The following is an 18,848-nucleotide window of genomic DNA, read 5'->3' as shown; positions in this document are numbered from 1 at the left end:
CTTTGATGAATTCACTACAGTGTGCATGGTCAAATCCTCATCTGTTTTAATAAATTAGACAAAGCATGTAATTCTACACAACATCCTTCCCATTTCATCAGTAGCCTTGAATGAAGTTGAATAAGTTTAAAAGCTTCCTGTTTCTCAGTTTCTGTATATCCCTCTCTCTCTCTCACACACACACACACACACACACACACACACACACACACTGGCCTTATGTGCATTGCTTCAATAACACAGAGGGGGCAGAATACATTACTGCATCCCAAAAGCTAACACCTTTGAGACTGAGGAGGGAAACAATAAAAAATGTATGCCGGAGAGTGAACAGACCGAGACCTTCTAGTAAAAAGAGCTAAATAAGGTAAATATATAATGTGAAACAGTGCAAAGACACTAAAATGGTGTCAGAGTCAAAGGTGGGAGTAATTTCATCTTCTTTTCAAATGCTTTTCGCAAAGGCATATAGGCAGATAGATACGGCTCGATAGCTTGGTGCGAGGGCGTATGTGTTCATTCATGCATGCATGCACACACATATACAGTATCTGTGTGAAGGTGAGAAAACAAAAGGCGACCTGCCACATTTAAAGATACTTTCAGGAGGAAGTGACACAGATCACCTGAGGCTCTTATCTCAGGAACACCTCTGGACTCTGGGTGTGAGGGCTTTAATGTGCCTAAATAAATGGCAGCCTTCATCTTTCTGCTGGATGGCACTTTGAGAAACAGACACCTCAGGGGGAGAGAAGTATTCACATAACCTAAGTGTTTTTCTTTTATGGTCCAGGCCATTTTCTATTTATATTCTGTGGCATAAAAATCCCGTAACTTGCACTTAGATCAGCTCAAACGCAGGCACCCAAAAAGAGAGACGATGGACGTTAAACACGACTCAATGAGTTTCTTTTGGCACGCAACAAGTTCTGGCTATTTGAAGAAAATCTGAGTTAAATGGCATTTGAAAAAATATTTTGTCTTTGTTTTTCCCTAGTCCTGAACGTGGGATCTGACACCTGCACCCACTGTCTGTTACACCTGACATCTGACATTATTTTAGGTAAATATAACTCAGGTCTTTATTTGTTTGAATTGTTTCATCAACAAAACTGTACATTTTGGCATAGAAAGGTGATGACTCTTAAAGACAAGAAGTTATATTTATTATCTATGTCATTTCCTGCAGTAAGTACTGTCAGTCGTCTTGTTTGAAGAGCAGTGCTGATGCTCTGAGGCGAGAGTCTCTCTTCTCTCGGTTCTGTCTCAGCCTCCGGAGCACAGGGGCGCTGCCGCACTCCCCTGCCCAGGGAACATCTCCTGCTGCTGGGACAGCCTGTGGACCTGAGTGAGGGTCTGACCAGGAGAGGGAGAGAGAGAGAGAGAGAGAGAGAGAGGACCGCATCCTCTGGTTAGACACAAATCTGAAAAATTTGAAAAAAAAAAGCATTATCTCATTTTAAAAATTATGCAACAATGAAAATAAACATAGACTTGTTTTCCTATTAGTGGCCTCAAATTATTAAAGGAACATTCTACCATTTTGGAGAATCTACTTGCTCGCTGTCTGTGTTGTCCAAAAACTACTCCTTTGTTCAAGGGCTCAAACACAGTCACAAGGGGATTATTTAGACGCTTAGTTTTCCTCAAGTATCTGATCTGTAATGTGTTGAAATGCTAGCAAGATATATTGTAATCCTAATTTGGATTTTAATGAAATATGTGAAACTATCCTTTGAGACGATTACTAATTGAGTCGTGCCTCAGCATACCTCTGGCCCTAAACAGACCACTGACATGGACACAAGAGGCAACAATGAAAGACAGCACACACTGTCGTGTCATTATGAACACAGGACTGATGGGACAGCGTACCCTGTGCTTGTCCAGAGGAAGGCTGGTCCTGGTTCTCGCCTATCACCCTCCTCCTCCTCTGGAGGACTTGCAGGAGCTCTGCCTCCCCAACATTTCGGCCAAACCCCTTCCTGGATGACACCCTGCGGTGGGGCTGATGTTTCATGTTGTCCTGGTGTGTAGAATGGATGAAGATGTCATTTATCACTCAAGGCTTTAGCATCAGGATACTAATGTGAGTTTAAGTACGTTACCAGCATTCCTTTCAACTCCAGGATGGCTGATTTCCTGTTTTCACTCCTCTGGTCCTGTAAGAGGATTTAGGATTTGAAGGCAGTGAATAAAACTGGTTCACAGCTGCTTTATGATAAAAACAAAAAGTGACAAAGAAGTACGGGAAAACCGACCTGCCATGAGCTGTTGTCATCCTGTGAGCAAAGTCAGATGTTAGTGTCAGAGCTTATTATTCATTACTTTGTCTTTTGCACTCATATGAGTTTGTGTAAGTTGCGAATGCAATTTGCGCACTTGTATTCTCTTGATAGGCCTCAAGACGATGCCTTTCTTTATTCTCTCCATCATTTCATCCACAGCTTTCGTCTTCATGTCCAAAAAGGGTGCTGATTCTTAAAGAGTAGAAATGGATAAAATATTTAAACTTGTCACGGCCACTTCTGCAGTGTCACTGTAGCATATTTTCAGGAAAACAGAGTGTTCAAATCAGAGATGAAGTATTGTTTACTGTGTTTTGAGAAACCAAAAAGGAAATATCCTAAAAATCCGAGAATTACTTTAAAGATTGCATCTGTGCTTGTTTCGAGCCACACATCAAAAATTTCTAATGCATTTCTGAGATATTTAAGGCAGGAAAAAAAATGCGCAAATTACTGCATGAAAAGAGAGAATTTACACTTTCAGCAGATGAATGTGGAAACAGTCCGATAGTGTCAGACTCTGCATGTACATCACTCTTCACAGCCAGGCTCGAAAATTCAACTGGAACAGCAAGAAGGAAAAACACATTTTTGACTGGAGGGAGACTTTAACCGTGTGAGACTCACTGTTTTGTTCAGCGTTGTTGGCTTTTTCTTTCCTTCTGCTTCTCAGGAAGTCAAGTGAACTTTGTCGAGAGAGAGAGAGAGAGAGAGAGAGAGAGAGAGAGAGAGAGAGAGCGAGGTCACAAGGGTCAGATTCATCATACTGGGTGGGTGAGGATTTTTTGTTGTTGCTGTTGTTATTGTTGAGTGTAAAAAGCCTCTGAATCAATATTTTAACAATCATGTGAAACTATAAGACTGTCCACGCTCCCCACTGTTTTAATGACAGAGGGAAAGGGCATACTTGGTGGCAGTGGTGCATGGTGGAGGAGGTGGAGGAGCTGGAGGAGGCGGTGGAGGTGGAGCAGGAGCAGGAGCAGGAGTAGAACTCTCCTCCGGTTCATCAGTGGTGTCCTCCTTGTTCAGTTTATCTTGTAGCTCTTTCACTGCAGAGGAACAGAACAAAACAAAACATCTGATCATCGGTGTCATAAACAAAGAGCGAATTCGGCTGGACAATGCAAAATCACATTGAACCATATAGAATGTAAAACCGGTCTAATCCAGAGAGAAAGAAAAGCTTTCAAAGGACTGCACTTCATTTATCAACAACAACTTAAATATTTGGATCCTAAGTTGCTGTCACTTTGGCTTCAGCAGTCACTCATTGCTTTTCACTCTTTCCTGCGGTTACCATTAGGCTTGTTTCTGCTGAGAAACGTGTCTCTACTGGCAGCTACCTTGGTCCTGGAGCTGCGTGACAGTCCTGTTAGCCTCACACAGCCGAGTTTCTAAGGCTTTCGTCTCCTCTTTGCTCGTCTCCAGCTGTTCTTTCAGGCTCTGGTGCTCAGAGAGGACGCTGGTGCCTTCCACAGCACTCTGACAGGAATGACAAAAACAACAACAACAACAACAACAACAACAACAACAACAACAACAAAACAGGAGACATGATGACGAACATAAAAAGGTCAAAGTGGATATGCATTTTGTTCTCTTTCATCACAGCTGCACACACCTGGTCCTGGTAAAAGCGTTGTACATCACACAGGGCTTTGCTGATGGTGGAGATTTGCTCCAGCGCCTGCTGCAGCTGCAGGCCGATCTCTGAGCTCTGCGGCAGCATCACGCTCTGTCCGTGGGTCTCCTTCTGCTGCGCCACCATCTGACAAGACACAACAAATCCAGCTTCACCTTCTGACATCTTCCGCTCTTCCTCATGATTATCCGCCTCCGCGAAAATGGGAAAGAAATGCATCAGTGACAATGAACCACAATTAAGAAGGAGAATGAAGTGAAATATGAGTGGCTGTTGATTCATTTTCTTCCCCCAGGAGGTTGTCACAATGCAGAGAAAATGTTTTCAAACCAATATTTGACTGAACAATGACTTGGAAGCCTTGGTACTCATCGGCTTCACTGATGAGTCATAACAATGCAAACAGGATGATTTAGCTGCGAGACAAAGCATCGTTTTTCCGATGTTCCAACATAAGTGGCTTGTTAGGAAAAATGCAAAATGTCAAGCACAGCCTTCATTCTCTGGTGATTCTTTCTTCTGTGGTGTGACTAATAAATACACCAGACGCTCAGAGTGCTCTAAACAAACCTTTTGTTCTTTTGCATGAGCTTGTGTGATGCTTAATATCATATATGCAGGGAAAATGTCATAGATCTGTGAGGTTAAATAACTTAATTAATCCACGAAGGGAAACTAGTTTGCACATCAAGTCGGGTATAACACGAACACAGAAACAAAAACATGCTGGCAGAGGACATTAACGTAGCTCATGAGCACGTAGCCACAGAAAAAACAAGGCATTTAATACAATTGGTCATTAATGTAAGAGAGGCACCTGAAAATGCGATCAATAGGAGGCAATAACTTTTTAATTGGAGTCGCCTTTTTAATATACAAACACCTAAAAATATCAGAATCACCTGGTAGAACCGTGGAAAAGTCATTAAAGCATGATCTGGTCTTTTTGACTGACTAAATGGGCACCTTGTGAGAGCAGGCCTGTGGTCAGAGAGCGTGACAACAACAACAAAAAAATGGTTTCTGCATTTCGACCTGTGAGGACAAACCGAAGCAGCGGGTTTGGTGAGCTCTGTATCAGCGCATGCAGCACGGGGTTCTGCGCTGCAAATTACACCACTCTAATCTCTGGTCTCCCTTAAGCAGAGAGCAATTTTCACACAGCAATTAGCGCAATTATTTCATACATACAAACACGCAGACCCAATCACACACAGCTACACAAAGGGACAAAGAGACACACACACACACACACAGATGTGAAAAAAAACAGCCAAATTGTTTCCTGTTTGAGGCCCTGCATCATTATACCACCATGCATCACAGAGAAGAGGTGTGAATGGTGTGTTCATGTGTTTTCAAAACACATGAAAACAGACAAATAGTAGTGCACACAAGAGGCATTCAGCACAGGGGGGTCTTTTACCATGAATTGAGAGTAAAGGGGCTGAATTGTGTGAACAGTTGGGGGTCCTTTTCACAGGTAAGGACCCCTGCGAGGCAGCCCATTGTGCGCCTGTCCGGTAAATGGAGGACACCGTGCACAAAGGCGACAATTGCTATATGCTCGGCAAAACATAAAGGTGTCAGGCAAAGACAGGTTGTGCTTAAAGACCGCTATTCTCCTTCAGCGGCAATGATGACCACTAATTATGGGGAAGGGAGGGGCTAAATGGGGAAGGGAAGGGAGCGGGGACACGTTTTTGAAAGAAAAGGCCTTCATTATATGAGCAGCTGGGGCAGCAAAAAAAAAGTGTGTTTGGGTATGTGGGTTTTAAGTGAATTGGTGTTTTTCCCGCATGTCTGTGAGTGTGTGTGTCTGCTTTTGTCTTGTATGTGTGTGCTTGTGTGAATGCCTCGCCTCACCCAGAGAGCCCAGATTTGACCAAAGTGTCATCCATGTGAAAACAGAGAAAGGAGACTCCTTCCCCTGTCCTGCCACATCATCTGCACTCTGACAGCAGAAGAGTGTGTCAGTGTGTGTGTCTGTGTGTGTGCATGTGTGCAAGCACCCCCAATCCCACCTCCCCATTTCTGCCCAAGTGTTGGTGTGTTTGCCCCAGCTGCCCGAAGGTCAGCTCCAACACTCCTGCTCCCTTCCTGTGGCATGACCTGTCACCCTCAGTATCTATAAGTGTGAATGTATGACAAAATGTTTTGCAGAAAAACACACGTGTACACACAGCTCACAGACACAAACACACACACACACGTATGCCACGCGCTCACACCTGGTGGGCGAAGACTTCGGCGTGCTGCCGGAGGCCCTGCTCCAGCTCCAGCTTCTGAGACATCTCTGTGAACTCCTCTGTGACAAGCTGGGAGACTGTGCACACAAAACACACACACCCATAAAGAACACACATGAAATTCAGTGATGATGATGATGATGATGATGTCATTCATTATGTTTTTGACTGGGCAACGGAAGCTGAAACGTAGCGCCGGAATGATCCACTGCTTCATTAAGTTGTCAAATAAATCAAAGCAAAAAGGTCATATATTCACTAATTTACATCATATTCAAGTATTTAAATCATTATGATTTGTTGCTTTTCTCTATTTTATATAAAAACTCACCATTTTGCAGTAATAATACACACACATTGCATTGCTGTTGCAACAGGAAAACTCAGAAGATCAAACAAAACCATTTATCACCAGAAAAAAGACAAAATATGTTGTGTTTTTGTAATTTGGGTGAAATTGCCCTTTAAATGACTTTTGGCTTTTACACTTCTGGTTGGATGAAACAACAAAAAGAATCATTTATCCCAATTTTATGACTGTTTTTTAAACAAATAATGAAAATAATCATCAGCTGAATGTTGTGAGGACTCACCTCGTTTGATTTTATTCATGGTCTTGCTCTGTTTGCTTATTCTCCTCAGTACAGCCTCTTTCTCTTCGAACTCCAGAGCCAGCTGAAAGCAAAGGGTTGGTGATAACGTGCAGACACACACACACACACACACACACACACACACACACACACACACACTGATGTACCTGCTCTCTGAGTTTGACCTGCTCTTTGGTCAGATCCTCCACTTGTTGCTCCAGCCTCAGCTTCTCAGCCAGCAAAGCGTCCACAGACGTCTGCAGCTCTGGCACACAGTCATAAAGAGGTTTGTGATGTTTACAAGACTTTGACGCCGCTTGAAAAAACCTCAAATCCAACTCCAGTTCTCCTGTGGTGATGATGATTCTGAAGCACTTTATTACAGAAACATCATTTAGAAGCTTTTTTAGTTGTATCTTCACACTCATATGTGCTGTGATCCAAAGGTGTTGTCAATCTTATCCCTTCTTGATAAATAAAGCTTTAAATTTTTACTCTGTGAGGTTTTCACGGGGAACACAGCGTGTCTAAGGTCACCCATGTGCTTCAGCTGTGAACCAACGTAATAATACACACATGGTGAATTAACTGCTGTTAAGAGGCTTCTCTAACTAACTGTCTGAAGTGGTGATGTTTAATATATCGGGATGATTATTTTACGATATCAGGAACAACATTAGCTAAACCATCTCTCCTTTTAGGGTCATTATTGTTTCATATATTCCTCATATGGCAAAATATATTCACTTTTGGTTTGCCAGACACAAGTTTAATTGTTGTCAACATCTCGAGCCGTTTTGTCAAACCTGCGATTTTGGCTTGACTCTCCAGCAGCAGCTTCGCCTCCTCATTCCTGTCCACACCAACATCAACCAAGTCACAGTTAACCATGGGGTCGGGCTCCTGGTCTAAGTTCATGGCAGCAGAGTTTTCAGGCAGCTCGGGGATGAGCGGCATCAGCATCTGGCTCTGCCTCTTCAGGACTTTGTTCTCTTTGGTCACCTAGGGCATGAGAGGAGAGGAGGGTGAGTCTGGAGGTCGCTGTGTGTGCGCCTTAGTTTGATCTATCAGTGTGAAAATGACAAAGGTAAGGTGAGGTTAGAGTCTATCATCTGACATGTCAGGAGATGAAAGGAAAGGAGGAGAAACGGCAGCACAGGTGACGGAGGGGAAGACAGGAATGAAAATGAAACAAAACAAAAGGACATACAGGGAGGGAAGCGACAAGAGAGAGCACAAGAGGAGAGAAGTGAAGGAAACTGCAGCAGAGTGAAAGAATAACATGAAAGAAAATGAAATTAAAGGACAGGAAACAAAAGGAATGAAAGAAACGAAAAGGAATGAAAGGACATTGGGACGAAAATGACAGGAAAGGAGACGAGGGACCTAATGAAAGAAAGGCAAACAACAAAAAGGAAAGGAGAGTGAATGAAAAAGCAGAAAGGAAAGGAAAGGAAAGGAAAGGAAAGGAAAGGAAAGGAGCATCACTGCAGAGGTTACAAGACGTACTGTGGCAGCCAGTGCCTCAGCACTCTCCCTGCAGGAGCGCTCAATCTGGAACTGCATCTCCAGTACATTAATCTCCTTCAGGAGCTGATTGGAGACTGCAAATGAGAGGAGGAGAAAAGTTAATCATCTCACGGTCATCTCACTAAAAACATCTGAGAGAGGTAACCTGAGGAGAGTTTGCACAGATTAAACCTGAATCATAAACGCCCTTTCTTTGTGAAATTTGAACATGATGCATTTTTCCCTGCACTGGAGACTTTATGTTGCCATAGATGTGATTTTGAAGTTTAAATGTTTTTCTGCTTTGTGGAATAGTCTCTACCTCGCTTATGGTCCTGAATCAGGACAAACAGATATTAAAATGAATAAATTGTTCTCACCTTCCTCCAGTTCAGACAGTCTCTGATTGGCTTCATCCCTTTGCATTTCCAGGATCTCACACTAACAGTCAAACATCCATGAGAAAGGAGAATGAGATCAATCAGGTAACAACAAAATACACAAGTATTTGATTTTATTCTCATGGTATTCAATTCAATTCGATTCCTTTTCTTTCTTTTTAAATAGTTAGCTTAGTTAAATTTTTTTGAACCAAAGCCTGTCCAATTTGTATGATATTTTTATGTAATCACGTGGGAGAAGTCGTTTGACATTCAGCAAATAACAGTACATCTGCTTGAGCAGGAAATTCAGTGTTTCCTCTCATGCTGATTGTCTCTAATGCACATTAGAAAGTGGCATTAATTAACCAGCAATTTACTGCCAGCCATTAGCGGCCATACCCGAATGTCTCCCTCATCCTCAGAAGATAAATCACTCTCTCCGTCAGACTCTGTGGGGAAAATAACATCATTCTGTCAAACAGGCTGTGGAAACAGAAAACACTCATCTGAGAGGCAAGATAATCACACGAAATCCACACATCCTGTCAGTGTGACTGCAGGGGGAACTTGGTGAGGCCATGTGATGGAGGTCGGTGCAAGAAACACAGGAAGTGAAATCACTTAAGGATCCTACAAAAAATGCGTTTCACTTTCTGCGGCCTCTGAGTCACAGTATAATCTCCAGCTTCTGCTTCATTTTGTCCAATAAGCTGAGTTTTGTGTTATGCTAAAATGTTTATTAAAGATCTTTAGAGTTGCTAGAAGATTTTTTTTTTGTGCTAAGCTAACTGGCTGCTAGCTGCTGCTTCAGATTTACCCAACAGATACCACAGAGAGTGGTCTTGTGGACTTGTCATTTATCTATCTATCAGCAAGACGGTGAATTTAACATGTTTTCCAAACACATGGAGCCAGAGACAGTATGTGTTTAGCCTAGCTTAGCATGAGGACAAGACTGATTTGTTCTTTTCAAGGAAACAAAACGACCTACTAGTCTCTTTAAAGCTCAGCAACTGGCAAGTTAAATCTCAGTTTGCTATAAGACTAGATAATTTTTCGTTTTATGTGGGGTTTATGGGACTTTTCACATTGCCCAGCTACAAAGTTCTTGCACACAAACCCGATGTTTTACTGTCAAGCTCAGCAAAACCTCTGCTGGCTGTAGCTTAATATCAAAGAGAAGTGAAAGTCATCTTGCGAGGAAAGTGAAACAGCACACTCCCCAAAATGGTGAACTGTAATAAAGAAGTGGCTCCATCTCATGTTTCATTCAAAGTGCTAAAGCACACTAAACGTCCCCAATCAAGAGTGTGCTGGAATAATAAAAACAATATAACATATATATTAACAATAATAACAAAAATGGATGACCTTTGACTGAATGAACAACAGCACAAGATGTGAACATTTTATTATTCCTGAAAAGGAAATCTAACCTGATTATCATGCAAGTACTGAACCCAATTATTTAGATACCGAAAGGACTCATTGAAACTGCAAAATGTGACTATCATATCATGTGACTAAAACCAATATTTCAGCAGGAGTTTGTACGCACATTATCAAGTCCTACCTGCTGTTGCACTGTCCTCACCTTGCATCCACATCCTGCCACAGTTTACTTTTTTAGCTCCTTGGTAAGCTAAACTAAACTGCACATCCCAGCACTAACAGAAACCTGCTTTTTGTCTGAGCAGCAGTCGCCTTTTTATGGAGGAAGCAAGCGGGAATTTCTGCTAAAGCCCTCCTCCACTGCCACAGTTTTAAAAAGAGGAACTTTTTCCTTACGCTCCTCAGAAGACGCACTTACATGTATCTAAATATTGATCATGTTTGTTGAATCTTACTGTTGATGTAAGTCAGCTAGAGTGTGAGGCGTTTGAACCTCTGCCCCCTTGTTCGTACAGTAAAAAGAGGAGAATGTAGGCTGTATTCATGCATGTGGTCACACTGTCTCTCTTCTGCAGGATCAATGTCACTCACACTGTCGCAGGCAAAGGCAAAGCCTCTTTTATTCTTCTGTGCTCGACTTCTCTTCACGACTTCGGAAACATCAGACCTGCCGTGGGAACCATAATCTTGATGACAGTTCACAAGATGATGTTGATGACACTCATTCCCCCGCTATAAATAATTTAAAGCCATTTTTTTTAACGGTTTATTTCTAGCAGCAGCCTTCACCAAGAGTGTAGCAGTCACCACGAGCGCATATTATGTTGTAAGATTGAATATTTTCATGAAAAACAAAGGAGTAAGCTTAAAATTTATCAGGTTTGGGCTACACAGACTGGTTGTTAGGATTAATTCATTGTTTTAGTTTGATCTTTGTTGACTGTAAAAGAAAAATGTATACTTTTTGGTGTGTGTCTTCCAACATGAAGTAGAGAAAAAAATGAGTCCTAAGTCGAATAAAACAAATCTCAAATATCGTTGCAGGTACTTGTTGACAGTCTGTAAACAATCCAGGTGTGTTACGTTCTTTGAAAAAATATAAGACCTGAATGTTGGACGTGTTTAAGTATGTGTGATCTGTAATAAACCGAGAAAACTCCAGACAAATCATGGAAGAGTCAGATAGTGGTTTTGGCTTGTGGAATAACCAAAGCCTGACCCTTGCAAAAATGTCCGCAAGGTGAGTTATCTGTAAAAGTCAGACATTATTTAGCAAGCATTCCCATTGTGTGCTGAAACATGCCAGTGTTCAATGACAGCCTTGACCCTGCTTTATAAATTTAGATTCAAGAGATCTTTTCTCTCCCTACAACACATGGGACATGGGACAATAAATATTTTCTAATCAAAAGACCTAATTTAAATTTTTTTTTCTTTTAAATCACCTTCAACATACACATGGATGCCCTGTACAGATGAACGATAAAAGCTGCTGTGATTCGTGGCAGTGACGTCCTTGTGATTTAATGAGTCTTTTCTTTTTTCTGTTGCTCTCTTTACAGGCACCACCTGAGCACCAAAACCTTGTCCAGCCCGTCACCCTGACCTTTACTAATGATTCCTCACCATGTTAATAAAGGTGAAATTGTCACTTAACATTAGCTGTTGTCTGGTGTATCTTGCAGTGGGCGACATTGTCAGACAACTGGATCCTCATTAAAACTGGGTCTTTTAAATTCTGGTTAAATTGAGACAGATTGAAAAAGCCAGCAGGATTTATGTTTGAAAAAGCACAAAGATTAAACAAAGCTTGCCATGGGCTTCAGCCAGCCTTTGGCCTTCCTCTTCCTTCTGATATTCTCAAACACTGTTTTGTTTCATTTGGAAATGAGTGCTGATTCATTTTAATTTGTCTAGTCTTTTGAAAAGAAATGTCAAGGTAATTCAAAAAATACGGACCACGGCTGCAGACATGATAACTTCGGATCCTATCGTATTTTCTGTCGTAATGTCAGATGGTTCTTCATTTTAATCAAACATACTTATAGCTTACAAGTTCTTTAAATCAATATCTCTGCAGTATTGTTTTACATCATATATAGATGTATATGATAGACCGCACAAAAAGAGAAGTCCACTTGACAGTGGACTCTATACAATTATTCTATTATTCTATTACATTTATTCTACAAGATATTTATTCAGTAGCAACAAGTTAGGTTGCGTTACCAAATTGCTGAGGACAGTCAAGGGTTAAACGTATTTCTTCAGAACAATAGTGTGAGATAATAATTAAAACCGACTCTGACTACAGTGTAGCTAAAAGCCGTCATTATTAGTCTAAGCGCTGATGAATAGATGTTTTCACAGCGTGGCCTAACAAAAAATACTGCTGTCAGAAGTGGGATTCGAACCCACGCCTCCAGAGGAGACTGCGACCTGAACGCAGCGCCTTAGACCGCTCGGCCATCCTGACATACGAATCAGAACGTCAGGATCTAATCTAATAGACCTACTTTCCAGGACAAGGACTTATTAATTACACACTATATCGGTATAATACACACAGTATGGACCTACATAATGTCACACGCTGCAATTCACCACGAAGAAGTGCAGGTTCAAGGTGAAAGCCCGGGTTTAAACGTCAAAAAGAAGATCAACACGTGTCAGATCGCGATTCCTTAAAACTGCAACAACACCCACAGTTTATGTTGACAGCTTTACAAATACGCGTTTTATCTTTTCACTCAGATTTTTCTAAAAAGGCATCTTTTTGGTGTCTTGGGAAAACTTAGGTTAATTTAAAATAAAATTGTTTGCGGCTGAGCACAGCATGAGTTTGCGTAACGGACAGAGCTGTTAAAGAGGTTAAACATTTAAAATATTTTTGTTTTACATTACTGTGAGTCTTAGCGGTGTGCGTGTGCTTTACTGTTCGAAAGCCAATATGGATGATAACATATGACACATTAAAGCTGCAAAAATGAGAAATATTACAGAAAAAATGCACTTTCCTCCTCAAGCTAACTTCATACAACAATATTTTTTGAATATCTTTATATTTGGTTAATAGACATGTTTTTATATTAACATTTTGGGCACATATTTAGTAAAGCAATGCGTGTGGAACAGAATATTCAACTCAAAGTGCTTAACATAAGGCACAAAAGACAGTGAGATACAGCTATATGAAATACAATAAAAATACATTTTTAAAGTGCATGGTAAGCTATGACTAATTATTGAGTGGCTAAAATTATAAACAATCCTATGCTTGTGTTTGTTATCAGTCCATGAAGTAGGCTAAGTTCCAACAGTCAAATTATAGGGAAATGCACAACACTAAATTCATCTTCTTTTAATTTGAAATTTTTAATCACTAAGAGTCCATTTTCTTTCCTCTAAAACTGTGCTGCAGCTCTGGCAGACCATCAAAAAAAGCAAACGCCCTGCAGCTGAAACCACCCAGCTGGTCGTCTTTAAATCTCTGCCATGATTGGCTTGGATGCCACACATGCCTGTCATCCTGAAAATCTCAATCCTGGCAACCCCCCCACCCCGTCTCATCTGCATCCACACACTCTGGTCCACGACTCTGTCTGAAAACTGAGGTTTAATGAAGCTGAAGCCACCCGGTTTAGTTTATGATACTACAGTCGCATCTGGCAGTTTACACGAGTTTGTAACGAGGTGACAGATTGTTGGGTTTTAACGCCACTGATATGATGCGTTTTTGAACATGTGATAAAGAGGGGACGGTTGTGATCATCTGCTGAGTAAAATGTACGTCTGTGGTTGGTTGTAAAAGACAGAGAAAGACTTTGAGAGAGAGACACACTCACCTGCTTTGGCTCTGGCCCACTCAGCGCTAATGACTGTGTGATTGGATAATCTGGGCTTTTAGCAGCAGCACAGCTGCAGCTGACAGAGACGCTAACCTGCAAAGGTCAAGCTGGGTTCAACAAGAGGTCAGCGGGGATGTGACCTTTGCGTAAGACAAGGCCTTCGGCAGGACCCCGCGAGAGAGGCTGGGGATGTAAGGCGAATTTTAAGAGGCGAGTGAGAAGAGGAGGGTGTTTTTTTGGTTTTTTGTTGATTTTTATTTTTGTTTTGTTTCTTTTTTTAGCGGGTACTATGTTTCTGGAAACTGAGCGAGGAGGATGCTGAGTGCGTGGAGGGGAGGTGGAGTGTAGTTGGAGGAGACGGGATGCGTTGTGACAGCACAGCCTCGCAGACACTGCTGGCCTCCTGGTGACTCCACTGTACGCTGGAAACACAAACAGAACAGGGCCGCCGCAGCCGCCACCGCTGGCTCCATCCACTGTCTTTCCTCCCCTCTCGCACTTTCTCCCCCTCTCTGTCATCATCCGGGCCATTACATTTTGTCCAAACAAAACACCAACACTTTTTGTGTGCTTGCGTGTGTGTGTGAGTGTGTGTGTTTGCCTCAAAACAGAAGGAGATCATTTTCCCCGACCCCAAACTATCCTTTACCCATCTGGTCAGAGCCAGCAGGGATTTTTATAAGCACTTAATGGGATATTTAAAATGTGGGCCACGTTTACCACTTGATATTACATCACCATCGCAGATTTAAAGTGCGTTCATGTTACAGTATTTTATGATGCACCACTACGCTGACGCAGGAGACGCATAAATATTACAGGCTGCAGGTGATGAAATGAACGAGTCCAGTTGGCTGAGAATAGAAGCCCGTGAGTCAATTCCCTGCGGGGGATTTGTCTCTGCATTAGTTTAGACCAGAGGATGATGACCGAGTCTATTAGAGGGAGTAAATGACAATATTCTCCTGTGATTAGTTTCAGCACACACTTACACACACACACAGGCGGATTCGCGCACTGATCCACTGAGGTGGGGGAAAATATTCACATATCGTACGGGCTACCGCTGCTATCGATCCGCCCCTGCAGACGTTTAAGGGGAAGTTTTCACCTTTAGATTTCAACTTATAGCACAACTGAAACTGATTTTATCACCTGAAGGGAGTGAAAGAGTGTAGCTGAGGCACTGATTTTACATTCACTGCGGCAGGTATCAACAGGCTGCTCTACTGTGTGAAAACAAAGCCCTGATTTTAACACTAAACACTCACTGTGATTCTCAGTCTTGAATCAAACATGATCAGAAATGCAGGCGTATTATATTAATTTTTCAGCGCGATGTGCTGCTCGGGTGGCTTGTGGAAATGTTGTAAGCCTCCTCTGTGGTGACATCAACCCCTGTGTCTTCCCCACTCTTTTCAACTTTTAATCACCACAGAACTTTGTGCTTTTAGATTTATTTTTTTTTAATGTAAGATAGAGCTCAGATTTCCTCTTCACAGATTGCATTTATTGAATTTCCTCCCCAAGATTCTTGTGTGGTTGTTGAGACTAAATTAAACAACAATAAAGTTTTTTTAAATTAACTTCTTAAAAAAGGATTTGGTAAAAAAAAAAATATATATATATATATATATATGCATATGCTCCTCAAATGTATTTTAGTTTAATATATTGGATTTTGTTTAAAATGGATGAATATGCTTTAAATACAGTATACAAAATAGCCTGGAATAAGTTTAAGACAACACTAAAATAGATAATTTACACACTGCTGCACCTCATCTGTATTTTCATAAAAACTTCTCTTTGGACAAGACAACTTGTTTAAGTGTAAACCTAGTGATTTATATAACGTCTACATTTATCTATCCCTGAAAAAAACTGGGACGCCCGAACCTGTGAAGGCCACATGTGCTGTGATTTTCGGCATGTGTCCTCTCTGAGTGAAGCTGCAGCCGGAGCTCTGTAGGTGTCACTCTAACTCTGTGATCTGCCACCTGTTGCTCAACAAGTCTTTGCTCCAGCTCCAAATATGAATAACTGCAGGGGAAATACATGTGAGCCGGGTATTCAGGATTAAAAAGTGGTAATAAACACACAAATGTAAGAATTCAAAGATGGCACGAAAACAGACTTTCCTTTCCTTTCTTTCCTCGCTTGTGACAAAACACAGAATCTGCTCAGTGTTTCTATGAGCTCACAATAATGTTTACTTATTATTGTTATTTATTTACTCGTGTCTTCACTGATAAAAATGCGCTCATGCCGTGTCAGTGCCCTCGGTTGTTGGCCTCTGGCACGTCACCTGTAAGGGCAGCTACATCACCGTCTCACAGTGATGATGTCAGTGGTGGAAACCGTCTGCTGAACCCAGCACAAAGTGGCACAGACGGTCCGGGTTGGAGGGGGGGGGGGGGTCATGACAGGAGAGGAAGCAGGCTGTCTGGTCATGGTGGGCACACAGTGGCACTGAAGTTCACACACACACACACACACACACACACTGCGAGCAGACACAGAGCTGCCAGACTGATACTGATAGATGCTTCTGTCTGTCCGTCTGTCTGTGAAGTTTTTTGATTTTTCAAATGATCATATTAAGTCATAACTTGCTGTTTGTTCATTCACCTCATCTTGATTGGTGCTTATTTTCTCTTCAAAAAAAAAACAACAACAAAACATCGGTTTGACATCAATTACCCCAGTGCTCGCACAATCCCTAAACACACGCTTATCGTCCCTCTTAGTTCTGCTAAACAGTTTGTCTGTTAATCCAGTGGCGAGAGAAGTAATCATAATTCACTACAAATACTAACACCACACTGTGGAAATACTCTACTACATGTAAAAGTCCTGCTAAATTCTCTAAATGCATTGAAATACAAAGTAATGCAGTAAAATAATAAAAATAATTATAATAATCATAATAATAAAGCCCCAAATCTTCCCTGTTTGTGTTTCTTACTACTACATCTGATGTTTTTGGATTAATAATTAATTAAAATGTGTGTGTGTGTTGTGTTTCACTGTTGCCTTGAGCTCGTTTGAACTAATTTAAACACCAAAAGCAGCAAAATTAAAAATTTTTTGAAGAGCTCAGAAAAACAACCCTGTTTTCAGCTTTGTGACAATAAAATTTCCAGGTGTTTAAATAGTTGATTTGCCTTAAGAAATAAGAGAATATTCTCAGTTCATCACGGCTGTATTTACATTTAAATAATAATAGGTTGTTATAATAAAATATAAATTCGTAGAAACATGCTTCTGTGTAAAAATAAAAATTAAAAAAAGCAGCCACGGACCATCAAAGAGCAAATCACAAGACCGCATGCTCACAAAAGCCTTATTTCATATTGCTGAGCAAATGAATGATTAAAACATAAATTGCTGCTTGTTTTTTGCTATTGACGTGAAGCCTGTCTCTTTTCCTTCTCACATCAATTTGTTTCTGCTCACACATATCAGCACATGCTAATTAATAAACTGATGAACAAAAATATATCTGCAGTCAATCAGAAGTAAAAGTCCTGCATTATAATTTGCATCCAATTACAGTCTCATCTGCAGAAAGCGTTCAGGTTTTGGAAGAACAAAAGGACTCATTTAACAGGATATTTTTCTGTTTGGTTTTTTTATTATTATTTTTACTGATGTCTAGTAGTTTATTCTAAAAAATACAGACTTTTATCAGCTCATTTATTTTCTAAACATTTAAATCTGCCAAGAAACTGGAAAGCTGTCAAAGAATGTTTCCCTCTGAAGTACAAAATGGAAAGATTCAAACTGAAAACTACCTCTAAAGTGTTATGCACAGCACTTGATTGCACGTAGACATACAGTAGTTTCCACCAGTGGTTCATCCTCACAATACGCCCCTAAAGCAGCCAACCAATCACTCAGTTCGGCCAACATATTTATCTACAACTGAGGCATGTAAAAAAAAATCTTTGAAGATCTTTGCAATAAAACTGGAAATGCAAGATCAAAAGGGAGAGACAGACAGAGAACTCAAAGCAGGAAAAAAAACTGCATTCATCACCAAGGCCACACCCATTTCTCCCTCTATTTCCCTCTTTATCTGTCCATCCCACCATCACGCCCCCCCACCTCCACATTTCTCACTTATTTTCCTGTCTAGGCTTTCCTGATGCTCTCTTTTTCATCCTTACCTTGCATTTCCTGTCGCTCTGCCTCTCTCTTTCCCTCCTTCTATCCATCTTGTCCAGTATTCCTTGGTATCCTCTCTTTTTTCTTTCTTCTCAGTTTTTCTGCTTTCTTTTTTCTACTTTCCAACCTTTCTCTTCCTAAAATATGTGTGTTCTTGCTCAAAATTTCCATCCTCCTTCTCCCTCCCATTCATGCCCCTCCTGGCTCACACTTCTTCTTCTTCTCTTCCTCACCATTTCTCCTCCCACCAGCTCCCAAATCTTCCTATCCATCCCTTTCTTTCTCCACCTCATTCTTTATTCACTCTTCATCTTTTTTGCTACCTCTCACTCTTTTCCTCCTCCTCCTCCTCCTCCTCCTCCTCCTCCTTTCTGTGCAGCTGGTGGGGCCCTTCCATTAGTCCTGACATGCAGAGGCACTGATTCTGTAAAGGTCGTGACCCCTCGCAGCGGGCTTCGCCAGCATTTAGTCCTGAACACTCACACATCTGCGTGCCCCGGGATGCCCACTGCATGCATAACTCACCCTTTACACACACACACACACACACACACACACAGCAGTGAGCTGCGCAGGCACACACTTTCTCAGAGTATATATGCATAGTGACATAAAAATGCCCAAATGTGGACATACACACATGCACGCTCAGATTCACACGCACAACACTCGCCCGCTTTCATCACGCTGACAAGACTTAACCCCTCCCTCAGCAGCACCAAACTGACTGCACAGCTGCTGTGTGTGTGTGTGTGTGTGTGTGTGTGTGTGTGT

The 18,848-nt window shown here is 41.4% G+C and overlaps 1 protein-coding gene and 1 non-coding gene across 4 annotated transcripts; both read right to left on the bottom strand.

The window, feature by feature from the left end:
- Positions 1-80: 80 nt before the first annotated feature.
- Positions 81-10,392, bottom strand: shtn2 (shootin 2). 3 transcript variants are annotated; one of them, XM_046380239.1, is made up of 17 exons: positions 10,259-10,392; positions 9,064-9,113; positions 8,662-8,722; positions 8,282-8,376; positions 7,579-7,774; positions 6,940-7,037; positions 6,773-6,854; positions 6,162-6,256; positions 3,910-4,056; positions 3,632-3,770; positions 3,196-3,337; positions 2,916-2,974; positions 2,383-2,480; positions 2,262-2,282; positions 2,109-2,162; positions 1,876-2,026; positions 81-1,356 (listed from the first exon to the last, which is right to left on the bottom strand). In XM_046380239.1, the coding sequence occupies exons 1-17, from the start codon at positions 10,269-10,271 to the stop codon at positions 1,199-1,201; spliced, it is 1,659 nt and encodes a 552-aa protein (XP_046236195.1). In that variant the 5' UTR covers positions 10,272-10,392; the 3' UTR covers positions 81-1,198. The 3 variants fall into 3 exon arrangements, with proteins under 3 accessions (XP_046236195.1, XP_046236194.1, XP_046236196.1); XM_046380238.1 differs by having other exon boundaries at positions 85-1,356; positions 10,238-10,387; XM_046380240.1 differs by having other exon boundaries at positions 986-1,356; positions 10,223-10,329.
- A 2,057-nt stretch (positions 10,393-12,449) lies between these two features.
- Positions 12,450-12,532, bottom strand: trnal-cag. Its single transcript has one exon. It is a non-coding gene; the product is annotated as a tRNA-Leu (tRNA).
- Positions 12,533-18,848: the final 6,316 nt, after the last annotated feature.

Source organism: Scatophagus argus, chromosome 23, assembly GCF_020382885.2.
Source record: "Scatophagus argus isolate fScaArg1 chromosome 23, fScaArg1.pri, whole genome shotgun sequence".
Lineage (NCBI taxonomy): Eukaryota > Metazoa > Chordata > Actinopteri > Scatophagidae > Scatophagus > Scatophagus argus.
Note: the sequence above shows the minus strand (reverse complement) of the source record. Positions and strands in the feature narration are given on the sequence as shown.